Source organism: Silurus meridionalis, chromosome 8 (genome assembly GCF_014805685.1).
Source record: "Silurus meridionalis isolate SWU-2019-XX chromosome 8, ASM1480568v1, whole genome shotgun sequence".
Taxonomy (NCBI): domain Eukaryota; kingdom Metazoa; phylum Chordata; class Actinopteri; order Siluriformes; family Siluridae; genus Silurus; species Silurus meridionalis.
Genome location: NC_060891.1, coordinates 23,620,286 through 23,638,582, shown reverse-complemented (window position 1 = coordinate 23,638,582; position 18,297 = coordinate 23,620,286). Strand labels below are relative to the sequence as shown.

Below are 18,297 nucleotides of genomic sequence, written 5' to 3'. Positions count from 1 at the left end.
ATATGAGGTAATTTAGCTTAGTCGTCAATATATTGCATTTCATGATGCAATCTGCATCAAATAAATAATGTATTTATTAAACTTGGTCATCTTAGAATCGGTGCATATGAATATAAATAATAGCAAACATTATTCACTACAATGCATGTGGCTAAACAGATATCAGTGATACAAGGTGAATCGAGTTTGACATGCTGAAGGCAGTGTGATGCAGGTATGTTGACAGGAAATAAAATCTCACACTTTTAATATGCCCGAAATTTAGCAGGACAATCACTCAACGCATCACTGGCACTGAACTACCTGCCATTGAACACCTTCACCACAGCAGATGTCTGTGCAGAGCTTACATCATCATCAAGGACTCCTCACATCCCACTCACAAACTGTTGAACCTCCTTCCATCAAGAAGATAATACAGCAGCATACGCATTAGAACCAGCAGGTTCAGGGACAGCTTTTTTTTTTCCATCCACCATCACCCTACAATGTTATATTACTGTATATGTATATCTATACACATTGGTGTATAGATTTAAGGGGTGTAACGATACACAAAAGTCACAGTCATTTCAGTACAGTTCAGGGACAGAAATAGCAAACAAATTTGCTTGTCATTTTTTATTAACACAGTTTATTATTAACATTTGTAAACATGTCATGCAGCGATGAACGGGGTCGAAAGCCGGAGTATAAGTCGCTATGTTTAATGCAGGAGTGATACACAGATTTACACTCACGACAGTCCATAGAATCAGAGAATGCAATATTCGTGGTCACCCTGGAGTCCACCGGAAGGAACCAGGCAGGCAGGTGTAACGTGTGTAAAATAGTTAAATTAATGCATAAATGGGGACAGCGCCATCTGTCTGTTGCGTGATGGCATTTAGCATGTGAAATAGGGACCGCCCACAGCAGAGATAATGAGACTATGCTGTGGGTAAGTCGCACGTTTTCAGCATCTGGAGAACTAAATGTTATATTGATTAAAAACACATAACTAACTGCTTTATTGCTGATTTATTCTGCAATTAACTATTTGTGGAACTGTTGATATGTGTTTGGCGTCGAATGTGGTGTTTTATATTGAGTTATTTTAGTTTGTGTTACGAGGCCTAATCATAATCAATTGTGCATTGTCTTTGTTTTATGTAGAAGTTTTCTTTTAATTCTCCATGTGGGTTCCCTTATTTCCTGTTCTCCATTGTGCAGGTATGCTGTAAAATGTGTTGTATTAATGTGTTTAATGTATTAATGTATTAAGTAATTGTTCAAATTGAACTGTGTTTGCCGCTAGGTGGGGATGTTTACCCTCCAATCCAATTTAATTTAATTGAATTGTTAAGTTTTTCACTGATTTGTGATCAAGGAAGGAAGGAAGGAATATATATATATATATATATATATATATATATATATATATATATATATATATATATATATATATATATATATAATTGCACATTTCTCACTTCTAAAGCCTTTACATTTACTTGCTGTACATATATTTACCTATATTACATGCTGTACATATACTTATATATTTATCTGCACAATTTGCACAACTGGTACTGTTTGCAGTTCTTTTAGATGCTAAACTGCATTTATCTGCTCTTTACTTGCACTTTACAATGAAAATAAATTTCTTCATTCTGTGGGATACACAAGAAATTTCACAATGAGCAAGATTTTATTTGAACATTTGAATACAATTCAAGAGTAAATATTTCTCAGATTTCATTGATTTGTACAGAGAGTGCCACAGAATAGAAAATTTGCCAGGCATAAGCAAGAAGATAAATAGATATATACAAGTAAATTGTATCAAAGATTTAATTAAGATATTTATTAAAAACTATTCAAATGTAAAGAATGTTCTACACTTTGATGCCCTTATGATGAACCTTTCCAACAAATGGCAATAACCTGTGCTCTTAAAAAAAATATATATTCAAAAAGATTTGGAGCCCCCTTGTGGTCAATATTATATTAGTGGATCTCAAAGAAAGAATATAAAGTCTAATATACAGTCTGAAGAATAGGAACATCTTAATAATTCAGTGGCGGGCTGGCATTTGGTACCTGGACCTTCAGTGGGGACTTACCTGACTTAATTCACCTCTTAATACCACCAGTATCACGTCGCAATTATAGAACCATCAATACTACACAAAAACGCAATATAACAATGCGTGGCATTACAAAGAGAGAGAGGCATTTGCATATGGAGGGTGAATACCATTTTACTAAAGCAAGAAACCCAGTTAAGACTCCAAACCTTTACACTACAACCGCAACTGTGCCACCCACATCATCTGGAGCAGTTCAGAATCAATATTTGTTGTTACCTGTTAGCCTTCGCCACAGATTTTGGGACTTACAGCTGAAAACGCCCTACCTAACTTTAATTGTTAACAGTTCCTGATAAAAGTGGGCTACATACACATTTTAAATATCTTTAAAAATAAGACACTTTGAGGTTTACTGTCCATTATTCAAAGTTGATATTGCTCGAAAATAAGTTATAGAAAGTTATAGATAATGAAGTACTGTGAAAATAAATTTCCTGAATTGAAATTTTTTGTTTCTTCATATATAAATACATTAAATCAGTCTTGAAGCAATCCAAAAAGTAATGGGTCATTAGTTTATATTTTAAATGGCGTCTACAGAGACGGCAGGGAAAGGAGCAGTGCAGGAGAGTGGAGGTTAGGGTTGGTACTTTAAATGTCGGTACTATGACGGGGAAAGGGAGAGAGGTAGCTGATATGATGGAGAGGAGAAAGGTAGATATGCTGTGTGTTCAGGAGACCAAGTGGAAAGGGAGTAAGGCCAGGAACATTGGAGGTGGATTTAAACTGTTTTATCATGGTGTGGATGGAAAGAGAAATGGTGTAGGGGTGATTCTGAAGGAAGAGTACAGTAAGAGTGTAGTGGAGGTGAAGAGAGTTTCTGATAGGGTGATGATGATAAAGTTCATCAGTGCCTATGCTCCACAAGTTGGCTGTGAGATGGAGGAGAAGGAAAGATTCTGGAGTGAATTAGATGAAGTGGTAGATGGTGTACCTAGGAAAGAACGGTTGGTGATTGGGGCGGACTTTAATGGGCATGTAGGTGAAGGGAACAGAGGTGATGAGGAGGTGATGGGTAGGTATGGTTTTAAGGAGAGGAATGTGGAAGGGCAGATGGTGGTAGATTTTGCTAAAAGGATGGAAATGGCAGTGGTGAACACTTATTTTAAGAAGAAGGAGGATCATAGGGTGACGATAAGAGTGGAGGAAGGTGCACACAGGTGGACTATGTGCTATGCAGGAGATGCAACCTGAAGGAGATTGGAGACTGTAAGGTGTTGGCAGGGGACAGTGTAGCTAGACAGCATCGGATGGTGGTCTGTAGGATGGTTTTGGAGGCGAAGAAGAAGAGGAGGAGAGTGAGGACTGAAAGAAGAATAAGATGGTGGAAACTGAAGGAGGAAGAGTGTAGTGTGAGGTTCAGGGAAGAGGTCAGAGAGAGGCTCAGTGGTGTTAAGGAGGTGTTGGATGATTGGGCAACTACTGCAGGAGTGATGAGGGAGGCAGCTAGAAAAGTACTTGGTGTGACATCTGGAAATAGAAAGGAAGACAAGGAGACGTGGTGGTGGAATGAGGAAGTGCAGGAGAGCATAAGGAGAAAGAGGTTGGCAAAACAGAAGTGGGATAGACAGAGTGATGAGAAAAGTAGGCAGGAGTACAAGGAGATGCGGCAGCAGGTTAAGAGGGATGTGGCTAAAGCCAAGGAAAAGGCATATGAGGAGCTGTATGAGAGGTTGGACACTAAGGAAGGAGAAAAGGATTTATACAGATTGGCCAGGCAGAGGGACCGAGCTGGAAAGGATGTACTGCAAGTTAGAGCAGTAAAGGATGGAGAGGGAAATGTGTTGACTAGTGAGGAGAGTGTGTTGAGAAGGTGGAGGGAGTATTTTGAGCAGCTGATGAATGAGGAAAATCAGAGAGAGAGAAGGTTGGATGATGTGGAGATGGTGAAGCAGGATGTAGATAGGATTAGTAAGGAGGAAGTGAGAGCAGCGATTAAGAGGATGAAGAGTGGAAAGTCGGTTGGACCAGATGACATACCGTAGAAGCGTGAGATGTTTAGGAGAGATGGCAGTGGAGTTTTGACCAGATTGTTTAACAGGATTTTGGAAGGTGAGAAGATGCCTGAGGAATGGAGAAGAAGTGTGCTGGTACCGATCTTTAAGCATAAAGGAGATGTGCAGACCTGCAGTAACTACAGGGGAATTAAGTTGATCAGTCACACCATGAAGTTATGGGAAAGAGTAGTGGAAGCCAGGCTGAGAGAAGAGGTGACCATCTGTGAGCAACAGTATGGTTTCATGCCGAGGAAGAGCACCACAGATGCCTTATTTGCTTTGAGAATGTTGATGGAGAAGTATAGAGAAGGACAGAAGGAATTGCATTATATATTTATCTGCACAATTTGCACAACTGGTACTGTTTGCAGTTCTTTAGATGCTAAACTGCATTTATCTGCTCTTTACTTGCACTTTACAATGAAAATAAATTTCTTCATTCTGTGGGATACACAAGAAATTTCACAATGAGCAAGATTTTATTTGAACATTTGAATACAATTCAAGAGTAAATATTTCTCAGATTTCATTGATTTGTACAGAGAGTGCCACAGAATAGAAAATTTGCCAGGCATAAGCAAGAAGATAAATAGATATATACAAGTAAATTGTATCAAAGATTTAATTAAGATATTTATTAAAAACTATTCAAATGTAAAGAATGTTCTACACTTTGATGCCCTTATGATGAACCTTTCCAACAAATGGCAATAACCTGTGCTCTTAAAAAATATATATTCAAAAAGATTTGGAGCCCCCTTGTGGTCAATATTATATTAGTGGATCTCAAAGAAAGAATATAAAGTCTAATATACAGTCTGAAGAATAGGAACATCTTAATAATTCAGTGGCGGGCTGGCATTTGGTACCTGGACCTTCAGTGGGGACTTACCTGACTTAATTCACCTCTTAATACCACCAGTATCACGTCGCAGATGGAGGAGAAGGAAAGATTCTGGAGTGAATTAGATGAAGTGGTAGATGGTGTACCTAGGAAAGAACGGTTGGTGATTGGGGCGGACTTTAATGGGCATGTAGGTGAAGGGAACAGAGGTGATGAGGAGGTGATGGGTAGGTATGGTTTTAAGGAGAGGAATGTGGAAGGGCAGATGGTGGTAGATTTTGCTAAAAGGATGGAAATGGCAGTGGTGAACACTTATTTTAAGAAGAAGAGGAGGAGAGTGAGGACTGAAAGAAGAATAAGATGGTGGAAACTGAAGGAGGAAGAGTGTAGTGTGAGGTTCAGGGAAGAGGTCAGAGAGAGGCTCAGTGGTGTTAAGGAGGTGTTGGATGATTGGGCAACTACTGCAGGAGTGATGAGGGAGGCAGCTAGAAAAGTACTTGGTGTGACATCTGGAAATAGAAAGGAAGACAAGGAGACGTGGTGGTGGAATGAGGAAGTGCAGGAGAGCATAAGGAGAAAGAGGTTGGCAAAACAGAAGTGGGATAGACAGAGTGATGAGAAAAGTAGGCAGGAGTACAAGGAGATGCGGCAGCAGGTTAAGAGGGATGTGGCTAAAGCCAAGGAAAAGGCATATGAGGAGCTGTATGAGAGGTTGGACACTAAGGAAGGAGAAAAGGATTTATACAGATTGGCCAGGCAGAGGGACCGAGCTGGAAAGGATGTACTGCAAGTTAGAGCAGTAAAGGATGGAGAGGGAAATGTGTTGACTAGTGAGGAGAGTGTGTTGAGAAGGTGGAGGGAGTATTTTGAGCAGCTGATGAATGAGGAAAATCAGAGAGAGAGAAGGTTGGATGATGTGGAGTTGGTGAAGCAGGATGTAGATAGGATTAGTAAGGAGGAAGTGAGAGCAGCGATTAAGAGGATGAAGAGTGGAAAGTCGGTTGGACCAGATGACATACCGTAGAAGCGTGAGATGTTTAGGAGAGATGGCAGTGGAGTTTTGACCAGATTGTTTAACAGGATTTTGGAAGGTGAGAAGATGCCTGAGGAATGGAGAAGAAGTGTGCTGGTACCGATCTTTAAGCATAAAGGAGATGTGCAGACCTGCAGTAACTACAGGGGAATTAAGTTGATCAGTCACACCATGAAGTTATGGGAAAGAGTAGTGGAAGCCAGGCTGAGAGAAGAGGTGACCATCTGTGAGCAACAGTATGGTTTCATGCCGAGGAAGAGCACCACAGATGCCTTATTTGCTTTGAGAATGTTGATGGAGAAGTATAGAGAAGGACAGAAGGAATTGCATTGTGTATTTGTGGATTTAGAGAAGGCCTACGACAGGGTGCCAAGAGAGGAGTTGTGGTATTGTATGAGGAAGTCAGGTGTGTCAGAGAAGTATGTGAGGGTGGTGCAGGACATGTATGAGGACAGTGTGACAGCAGTGAAGTGTGCAGTAGGTACGACAGACTGGTTTAGGGTGAAGGTTGGACTGCATCAAGGATCGGCCCTGAGCCCTTTCCTGTTTGCAGTGGTGATGGACAGGTTGACGGACGAGGTCAGACAGGAGTCTCCCTGGACTATGATGTTTGCGGATGATATTGTGATTTGTTGTGAGAGTAGGGAGCAGGTTGAGAAGAGCCTGGAGAGGTGGAGATATGCGCTGGAGAGAAGGGGAATGAAACTCAGTAGGAGTAAGACAGAATACATGTGTGTGAATGAGAGGGAGGGCAGTGGAGTGGTGCAGTTGCAGGGAGAAGAGCTGGAGAAGGTGGAGGGAGTATTTTGAGCAGCTGATGAATGAGGAAAATCAGAGAGAGAGAAGGTTGGATGATGTGGAGTTGGTGAAGCAGGATGTAGATAGGATTAGTAAGGAGGAAGTGAGAGCAGCGATTAAGAGGATGAAGAGTGGAAAGTCGGTTGGACCAGATGACATACCGTAGAAGCGTGAGATGTTTAGGAGAGATGGCAGTGGAGTTTTGACCAGATTGTTTAACAGGATTTTGGAAGGTGAGAAGATGCCTGAGGAATGGAGAAGAAGTGTGCTGGTACCGATCTTTAAGCATAAAGGAGATGTGCAGACCTGCAGTAACTACAGGGGAATTAAGTTGATCAGTCACACCATGAAGTTATGGGAAAGAGTAGTGGAAGCCAGGCTGAGAGAAGAGGTGACCATCTGTGAGCAACAGTATGGTTTCATGCCGAGGAAGAGCACCACAGATGCCTTATTTGCTTTGAGAATGTTGATGGAGAAGTATAGAGAAGGACAGAAGGAATTGCAGTGTGTATTTGTGGATTTAGAGAAGGCCTACGACAGGGTGCCAAGTGAGGAGTTGTGGTATTGTATGAGGAAGTCAGGTGTGTCAGAGAAGTATGTGAGGGTGGTGCAGGACATGTATGAGAACAGTGTGACAGCAGTGAAGTGTGCAGTAGGTACGACAGACTGGTTTAGGGTGAAGGTTGGACTGCATCAAGGATCGGCCCTGAGCCCTTTCCTGTTTGCAGTGGTGATGGACAGGTTGACGGACGAGGTCAGACAGGAGTCTCCTGGACTATGATGTTTGCGGATGATATTGTGATTTGTTGTGAGAGTAGGGAGCAGGTTGAGAAGAGCCTGGAGAGGTGGAGATATGCGCTGGAGAGAAGGGGAATGAAACTCAGTAGGAGTAAGACAGAATACATGTGTGTGAATGAGAGGGAGGGCAGTGGAGTGGTGCAGTTGCAGGAGAAGAGCTGGAGAAGGTGGAGGAATTCAGGTACCTGGGGTCAACAGTGCAAAGTAATGGAGAGTGTGTTAGAGAAGTGAAGAAAAGAGTGCAGGCAGGGTGGAGTGGGTGGAGAAGAGTGACAGGAGTGATTTGTGATAGTAGGGTATCTGCAAAATGAAAGGGAAAGTTTATAGGACTGTGGTGAGACCTGCGATGTTGTATGGATTAGAGACAGTGGCATTGAGTAAAAGACAGGAGGTGGAGCTGGAGGTAGCAGAGCTGAAGATGTTGAGGTTTTCGTTGGGAGTGACGAGGATGGATAAGATTAGAAATGAGTTTATTAGAGGGACAGCGCATGTAGGATGTTTTGGTGACAAGGTGAGGGAGGCGAGATTGAGATGGTTTGGACATGTGCAGAGGAGGGACATGAATTATATTGGTAGAAGAATGCTGAGGATGGAGCCACCAGGTAGGAGGAAAAGAGGAAGGCCAAGAAGGAGGTTCATGGATGTGGTGAGGGAAGACATGCAGGTAGTTGGTGTAAAAGAGGCAGATGTGGAGGACAGGGTGGTATGGAGACGGATGATCCGCTGTGGCGACCCCTAATGGGAGCAGCCGAAAGAAGAAGAAGAAGAAGAAGAAGTTTATATTTTAAATAAAGAAATCATGAAAAATGAGATTCCTAAATACAATTATCTGAGACCATGTCTGGTTCGCCCCATCCAGCCCAAATTTTAGGACTTACAGCTGAAATGCCCTACCTAAAGTTAAATGTTAACAGCTTCTGACAAATATGTGCTACATAATTTGCTACATAATCATTAAAAAGAAGACACTTTGGGCTTTACTGTCAATCATCAAAGTTGATATTGCTCAAAAGATATTAAGTTATAGATGGTGAAGTGCCATGGATATACATTTTCTGCATTGAACATTATTTTCATTTAATATATAAATACATGAAATCAGTCCTGGAGCAATCCAGAAAAGTACTGGGTTGAAAGCCACATGTCTCATGAGTTTTTATATTTCACATTTTATAAATATTTTTATGACAACTGAGATTCCTACAAACATTTATCTGAGACTATGTCTGATAATTTTCTTCTGCCCCCTGTTTGAGAGCCACCTGCTATACTGAGGTGGCCATTCATACTCTATTCATGCAGTCTGCATAGAAATGAATGGCTGGCCATTGAAGGCTTTTGTTATACATGTTTGGCTATTGATATTGAGTTGGAATTTAAATTGATGGCCAGGCAAACTATTTTTTACAGTCATGGCCATTCATATTGATGTGCAGCCATTCCAATCCCAACAACACACACACACACACACACACACACACACACACACACACACACACTTACTTTTCAAGCATTTCTCTTGTAAAAACAAATGGGCAATACAACCAATAAAATCTTATAAAACTGTAAAGGGAGATATACTGTAATTCACAGATGTAAAATAGCCTCAGATTTTCCATCTCAATGCAGATCTCCAAGTGTTTGTTGTTGTTCCACCCCAAGAATATTTTCCTCATCACTACTTTGTGCAAATCTCTGATAAAACAACTTTTTTGACTGTCCATTTTTATTCTTTTTTTTTTTTTTTTTTTAAACAAAGTCCAGTTAGCACAAGCTAAAACAGCTGTTTAAGCAGAAATGAGAGCTGCATTCACTTCCCAGTGTCAATGTGCATGTGTGCTGTTTGACCAGTAAGAGTTTGTAAAGAGTAATAAAACTAAGACTCACCCACATGGGGAATAAAATCCCCCCCATATATCGTTAGAATCCTGCACTCATTGGCTACATTTTCTATCAATCTTTTTGTTTCCATAATGCTACTGGCTGGAAATAAAAGGTTTAAAATGATAGGTGGTGCATAATAAACGTCACCTGCCTATGGATTGTAGACTCAAACCAGACATTCTGCCCCTTTTACTGTTTTTCTTTCTTTCTTTCTTTCTTTCTTTCTTTCTTTCTTTCTTTCTTTCTTTCTTTCTTTCTTTATTTAATTTAATTTATTTTATTTAGTGTGTGGTCTCATTTGTTTTGTAACACTGGCCTCTACCAGCCATATTTGTTTTTTGTTACCAGCAAGATGTCGTTTTTTTTTTATGCGAAAGTGATGGGAGGTGGTAGCTCAGTGGTAGCTCAGTGGTTAAGGCCTTGGGCCTAAGGCCTTGGCCTTGGGCTTTGGATCAGAAGATCACAGGTTCAAATCCCACCACCACCAAGCTGCTGGGCAAAACCCTCCCCTGCTCAGTTGTAAGTCGCTCTGGATAAGGGCGTCTGCCAGACGCTATTCTGGGCCAGCTAGCCCTGTGAGGCGAATTTGAAATCTGATTGGTTAAAGAAACAGACTCATTGCTAATAGAGACTATAGTAAAAAGGCCAGCAGTACAGACTTTGAAGGCCCTGGGCAGATTAGATTGCCACACAGCACATAGAAGCTGAAATCTGATTGGACAAAAAAGTCTTGCATACATGTGTTGGAAGCAATAAAGCAAAGAACACATGGAACAAATAGAATTTCAGTTGTAAATGTAGGTCAGTGCTCCTAATAGTGTTTAGGTCAGCAGAGAGGGTTTTGCTGGCCCTGACGGCCCACCACTGTAATAATGACACAATGTACAAATGTATAAATTTTAAGATAGATTTATTAGATTAGATTTGTTTAGTCCACTGGCTCAAGTGTTATATTTTGTATCTATGTTGACCAGTAAGATTTATTTTAATAAAAAAAACAAGATTTAGAGATTTTTTTTTAGATACCAGGTTTTATAACCGATTTTAATTTACATATAAATCTTATATTAAATTACAGCAAACCACTTGCCACCAGGCCTGTGCAGGATGTGGGTGGAGACCACATTGTCACCCAGGGTTGCTCCCTGGTATGGGCAGGTCTTGTGAAGAGGCCTCTTTGTCCACCTTTAGCTGGAAATTGGCTTCACAGACCACATTTGCAACAGACCAGCAACCTCATCTGTCTCTAGCTAGAGCATAATATGGCCTTGGAACTCCTTTTCTTATAAAAGAGTAGAAAAGGGAGAGTATGCTTATTACAGGATTACAGGGGTTGAGGTATTGCATGATACGCACACGTATTTTAACAAACTAGGGATATGTGGTTACAATGCATGATATAAAACGTCAAATTAAAACTACAGGGAAAATAATGCCTGAAGGTGCATACAGTATTTGGTTTTGTTCTGATGGGTATAATCCAAAGTCTAAAAGTTTAGATTATTCATTAACCATCTCCAGAAAACTCTGAACAATTTCTAAGAAATGACACACCCAGAGAAAAGTGTTTTTCACCTGCTATTTCCTGCAATAGCAAGTTAATCTGGTTTCAGTTTTGCATTGATGATTAAAACCAGCTGCAGCAGAAATAGCACAGACATTGCCATGAACACTCATCCTAGCTTGGATTACATTTGGTAAGCGTTTATGGTTGCTCACAATTTGTTTTAATCGATTTAAATCTATTTTGTTAGCAAGAAAAAATTAACAGGATGCTGGAGACATTGGTAATTTGCCAAAATATATTTTCCTTAGTTCACACTGCTTGCTGGTCTGATAATAAAATTGGGGGCTTGTGGGGCTCACTAATTTCTATATTTAAGAATCTTTTGGCCATTAGGTTGTAAATAATAAAAAACCTGAATTTTAATTGTTAATGGAATTCTTTGAACATGTCTACTGAAGCCAAATGGCAGATAGATTAACCTATAGAATACCATTTAAACAGTTTACATTATAGTAGACCGTCATTTTGCAAAGTGTATTACAGAATACCAGACAGTATTTGACAGTGTTAATAGCAGACAAGTCTGAGAGAACAACATTTACAAGTCCTGCTTATCTCTAAGAATTTAGGACAGCACTTAGCTCTTTTATATGCACTGACAATCACTGCTATAAATGCTCATAAATAGGCTGTAGCATATATAGTACATTGTATAAACATTTTTATCAGTCTATAAATGATGTAAATCATATATAAATCATATTTTATTTTTTCTTTACAGGTATTTCCATTGAACCTATGGTGTAAAACATATTTTGACACAGATGACACAGATCAAAGTATGGCATACACACTAGCAATTTAATATTTATGAATATTTCTTTTGGATTATTTATTGTAATTAAATATTTTGCTTCAATTAATAATATGCAACTGCAAGCCAACTATCTGTAACTAATCAAACATGTTTCCCTTAGTATAAACTGTGACTCAGTATAAGCAGAGATGGAGTCAAGGCATCTTAAAGGTGACTAAATACTCATATACATTACCCATATTGAAAATAAATGTGCAAAGGCCTATTCTTGTAGAGAAGTAAACGAATGGACTAAGAGGCACCTAAAGAAATATAAATATAAATAGCTGAAAACAGTTAGTTGTTTGCTATGCTTGAACTTGAATATTTAATTTGTGTACACTATACACTGAAAACTCTGCATTTAAGATTAGTGTGTGTGTGCGTTTGTGCACATGTGTGCGTTCAAAAACAATTACACCATAGCATTACCTGGAAACTGGTCATTTGTTAATTATCAGTTAATTATTTGTTAATGGTCAGTTATTAATTTTAAAAAGATGTTAAATACCCATATTACTACATTTAAATTTGAATTAGAAACATATTTATACCATATTTCTATCAATAGTAAACTGTATGTTCCTCTAGCATGTTTATTAAATGTTTTTCTATGTTGTAAATTAATAACAATATGAATGTCTTTACTTTCAGATGATTTCCTCAGATTTCTGAAAACACTGGGACTTAAAGAGTATTACCCAAACAAGCTGACTCTGAGGTCTTTGCTGGAGATCAACAGTGCCAGTGTATCTGATGAAGAGGTGCAAACACTGCAAGCAATACCATGGACTTTCCTTCACAAATTACTGACTGTTAATTCAAATTCAAGATGTTTAAAATGTTTACCTGGGGAAAGTATTGAACCAGATGATTTGTTTGAAGAGCAGGTCTGTGATGCTACTCCAAATCTTCTAGATCTCCACACTGCCCTCTTCGCTTGTGCTGACAGTTTCCTTCAGCAAGAAATGGCACTTAAAATGTCAATGTGCCAGTTTGCTGTTCCATTGGTGTTACCTCAAGGAGTACATGATAAATGCACTCTTATGTTATGGGCCCTTAGAGATATCCTGAAAGAATGGCGTCCACACTCAATGTCAGATTCTAAAGGGTTTGTTGAAGACAGTGTTGTTTATGCAAAAATTCCATTGATATCATTTGTGAGGCTTAGCAACTGCAGTTTGTCCAAGTCACAGGTTTTAAACCAAATGCTCAACAATTCACAGCAGCATCATGATTTTTTTTCTCATCGAGAAATGATCGGAGGATCTGCTCCCAGGATAATTGCTAATGGAATGGTTGAAATATGCTGGAGTCTGCCATGTGGAAACAATAGCATTGATGTCTTTCCTGAGCCAGTGGCTATTGCTAATTTAAGAGGAGATGTTTGCACTTTTGAAACCCAATTCAGTTTTCTTACTCAGGTGTCAACAGCTGTTTTTGTGTTCCTAGACAGTGTTGATGATAATGAACAAAGACTGTTTGCCTCTTTACAAGAAATTAAGTCCAAAATCTTTCTTGTCATCAACTCTCAAACAAATATGAGCCAAAATACAAAGTCATTAATTAAAGCAGCAGTTGAATCTCTGCAACTGGAAAGAAACCACATCATTCGGAAAAGCCAAAACATGAATGTGGCTACTTTCTCAGCTACTTCCATCAGTCCTTCCATTAAAAAAGTGCTAAGCGGCAATCACATATCATATGAAATTGAGGCTATGAAGGGAATTGCTCAAGAATTAGGTCTTGGCATTGATGAAAGTGAAAACAGAGCCTGTGCATCAGCAGAACAAACAGCAGAGGAAATTATAAAATGTATTGGAGTTCGTCAAGCAGTGGATTTTAAAAAGACACGGCTGCCACTGCAAGGTGAAAACTGGAAAAGATTGGCTCAGATAGAAAAAGAGCAATGCAGATTACAAAATTCAGCAGAACGAAATTTAGAGGAGTATAAAGCTCAACTTCAAAAGGAAAAAGATGAAATTCGAAACAAACAAGCCCAGTATAAAATGACAAAACCAATGGACATCTTAATAAAAGCGTTGTGGACCCCTAATGACACTGAGCGTGCCTTTTTTCTCAAATGGCTGGGACTAAAACTGGACATGCGGTCACGCAAACAGATGTCAGACCTACGGAACAAGTATACATGGTGTGAGCAACAGAAAGACAGAGATGGTATAGCTCGAATAGACCAGGAACTTCTTGAGTGTTCTCTTGGCATGGAGCACTTTATTCGAGAAATGGGACAAATTTATGAGGCTGCTTCATTTCATTCATATGAAATGCCTAACATTTACAGTCTCCCTACTTTGGTGGCCAAAATGCTTCTAGCTGGGTTTCCTCTTGAATTACTTGATGGAGATGCTTCAAATATTCCAGAGAAATGGGTGAGCGATGTTCTTATGGAGCTTCACAAGATGGTTGGACAGAAGAGCCGTTTGCTGGTTCTGACTGTGTTAGGGGTTCAGAGTACTGGTAAATCAACATTGCTCAACACCATGTTTGGAGTTCAGTTCGCAGTGAGCAGTGGACGATGCACACGTGGAGCATTTATGATTTTCCTTCCTGTGGGTAATGACTTGAAAGAGGAGTTGCTGTGTGACTTTGTCCTTCTGATTGATACAGAGGGTTTGAAATCACCAGCACTGGCACAACTGGAAGACAGTTATGAGCATGACAATGAACTGGCCACATTTGTGATTGGTCTCAGTGATGTAACCATCATCAATATAGCTATGGAGAATTCCACAGAGATGAAAGATGTCTTGCAGATTGCAGTTCATGCATTTTTACGGATGAAGGAAATTGGTAAAAAAGCAGTCTGCCATTTTGTCCACCAAAATGTTGGTGGTGTATCAGCATATGACAAAAACATGACAGACCGAAAAAAGCTCCTTGAGCAATTAAATGAGATGACATTGATCGCAGCTGAGATGGAAAAGCAGCCTAATGTGAAGAAATTCACAGATGTCTTGGATTATGACATGGAAAAGAATAATTGGTATATACCAGGTCTATGGCATGGCACACCACCAATGGCACCAGTTAATACAGGCTACAGTGTGGCTGTTCTTGATTTTAAGAAAAAACTCATAGAGAGGCTTAAAGAAAGAATGGATGAAGAACCTTTCCAAATCCCAGAGTTTTTGAAATGGATGAGTAGTTTGTGGAGGGCAGTGAAGTTTGAGAACTTCATCTTTAGTTTCAGAAACACTCTTGTGGCCCACGCCTATGACAATCTTTGCAAAGAGTTTTCAGACTGGGAGTGGGCTTTCAGGAGACATATACTCTCTTTGCTTCAAACTGCAGAAGTTCAAATATCAAATGCTAAAACCAGTTCTATTCATGAGGTTGTTGAACCATTTAAGGAAAAGTCTGATAAAGAGATCATGCTTCAGACAAAAGCAATGAATGAGAAATTGAAGGACTACTACAAAAGAAAAGATCGTAATGTTCATTTGGTGGAAAAGTACAAAGGTGATTTTGCAAAAAGCATTAAATCTCTGGAGAGTGGAATTAAGGATGAAGTGAAAAAAAGATTAGCTGAAGCACTTGAGATGAGAAAAAACAAAGAGAAGGTAGAAGAGATACACAGTAAACAAACTGCAATGATTGAACGGCAAGTTCTGCAATTGCTTCAGAGTTGCAAGCATCTTAAAGAGTTATCTGATGAGGATCTGAAAACTGAGTTTGAAAAAATGTGGAGAAATGAAGTAGCAAACATTACTGGTCTAAAAGAAAGGGACATTTCTGCTGATGTTTTAAAGCAGTTGCGTGCAAGTTTAGGAAATCGACAAGTCATTGAGGATTTGCAGAACGTAAAAGATTTGCCACAATGTGGGCAAAAAGATTTCAAGTCCAAAAACAAACATGTAAACATGGGAAAAGGCTTTGATATGGTAAAAGGTTTCTTTAAGTTGAATAATGCAAAACATGCTCTAGATGTTATTGCAGCCAACATCATTACCAGTTGTAGTATGATGATTGATCAGTTTACACAATCCAAAAGTGACTACCACGAAACATTTACAAAAGATGTGCTTGATAAAATTGATGAACACCTCAAAAAAGAAGGCTCCAAATACAATACCAAGTTTGAATTTGACCTTAAAGTGCACATTTGTGGCATTGCCTCTCGGAAATTCACAGATATGCACAGGAAGTATCTTGCTGATCAAGATCCAGCAAAACATCTACAGAAATGTAAGAGTCAGTATCTCTCTGATTTCACTGATTTGTACAGAGAGAAGGACCAATGCCAAAGAAAAGCACGAGACTTCACTCAGCTCTGTCTTAAACCAGCTGTGACAGAGTACATTGACCAGTCCATTGGATCTGACATTGTTGATGCAGTTCTGGAGAACAAAATTACTGAGTATAATTCCCGAATGCTATTTCAGTACACCATCCAGAAAGATCTGCTGGAAAAGTCAACCTTTAATGACTATCTAGAATACATTTTGCATTATGAGAATTATGTCAAAGACTGGATATACAATCACATCATTAAATGTTTTCCAAAAGACATATCTCTGCAAAAGTTAAAAGAGAAGAAGATGCACAGCATAATTACAAGGCTCACTAAAGCAGTGGAAACATCTAAGCTTGAAGCCAATGGCTCTCCTTTGCCCAATAATGCAGAAGGTACAACAATTTTCATCCGGAATCTTTGCAAAGCTATGAGTGATGTCCTCCATATCCATGAACACTGTGGAAAGAGTCTTGTTTCAAAACACAAGCTGCTGTGATCCGTTTACCAAAAGTCTCTATGAATGTATTACTGACCTAAAACAGAAAATAGCAAAGGAGATCTCAGAGTCAACTGATATCACTGAGACTCTAAAAAATGTGTCAATAAAACCCCAAAATGAGCTTTTCAAGAGAGTGTTTGGGTGTGGAGCACAATGCCCCTTTTGCAAAACTCCATGTGAGGCAGGAGGAAAGGAACATCAACTACATCATGCATCTGTCCATAGACCACAAGGACTCTCTACCTACAGGGATTGTGAGACTAATGTCCTATTTGAAGAGATTTGTACATCTAGTGTACATGGCAATGGGACATTTGAAAATCATGAAACAAATTTCCAGCCTCATCCATATAAAGACTACCGGAAATACTACCCTTACTGGCATATTGCACCCGACATGTCTATAGAGAGCTCAGATTACTGGAAGTATGTGCTGGTGACATTCAATAAGCAATTTGCTGAGAGGTATGATGCAGAGCCAGCTAATTATCCAGGTGCATGGAATAGAATAACTAAAGACATGGCTCTTATTAGTCTGAAAAATACTTTCAACATTACATGAGACAAAAATGTGAGACAAATTTGCTGGTTCATTTGCTATTTCACATACATCAAGTTTACACAGGAAATTTACAACTTCCTGAAATTTTGTTATTTTTGTTAGTTTTCTGTATTAATACTATATTGTTCTATAACACAAGGTAGAACATTACTACTTAAATATACAATTAACTTTTTTCCATTACAGGCAAAAAATGAAATTGATTTTATTTGTGATTTCACAGGAAAATATGATTGGCAGTCAAAACATAAAGAACCATCTTGTTCATTCTTTATCACCACATTATCTGTGTAAAGCTGCTTTGAGACAATGTTAATTGTTAAAAGCGCTATACACATAAATATAAATTGAATTTGAAAAACAGTCCTCACAACTCGTAAATAATACAAATACTGGATACATTAAAATGGATACCCTAAGTGTTAATGACTATGATAATTTATGTGTGAAAGCTTGATACCCTGTAATGGTTAATAAAAATAAGATATGCCCTTAATAGAATATCCAGACACCCAGGCATTACAATAATTCAACCTACAGGTAAAGAAAAGCATGAAATAGTGTTTATGTATCGTGTAAGCACAATATATTTCTTATCTTGGTGATATTTAAATCTATATATTTCAATGTCCTATAATATTATCTATATAAGCAGAGTAGACTGGAGTCAATAATCACACCAATTTCTTATACTGCAGCACATCATAAAACAGAAAGACCACCCAGAAAACTTGCTTTCAGCTGCAAGCAGTCCTAATGAAAGTACTTAGAATTAGAATTTTACCAAGAGTGATGACTAATATAGACACTTCATTAAACATGTCTCAGATGAAAATTTTAAATGCCAGGCTTCCCATGGATAATGTGTTGCTATAACAGCACTACCCATTAACATTGTATTACTTACAATTACTTACACCACACATTCAAACATTTACCTTTGTTTGATATAACAGGCCTCACACTTTCTTGAACATATCAGTTGGTAGACTGGCTACTGCACATTTAAATGTAGATCTTGAGTGTTCATAAATATGTAAATTGATGAGTGAGAGCTTGGTGCCCTGCAATTGTTAACAAACAAACAAATAGAATAAAAAATCTTTCAACCACTGGCTCATGTTTAAGTCAA

The 18,297-nt window shown here is 38.9% G+C and overlaps 1 protein-coding gene across 1 annotated transcript; it reads left to right on the top strand.

Moving 5' to 3' along the window:
- Positions 1-768: 768 nt before the first annotated feature.
- Positions 769-18,280, top strand: LOC124389979 (up-regulator of cell proliferation-like). Its single transcript, XM_046855623.1, is given in 5 exon segments — positions 769-1,212; positions 11,775-11,832; positions 11,971-12,020; positions 12,504-16,545; positions 16,547-18,280. Coding segments are annotated over 3 exon segments (4,683 nt in total). The 5' UTR covers positions 769-1,212; positions 11,775-11,832; positions 11,971-11,998; the 3' UTR covers positions 17,166-18,280.
- The last annotated feature ends 17 nt before the right edge of the window (positions 18,281-18,297 follow it).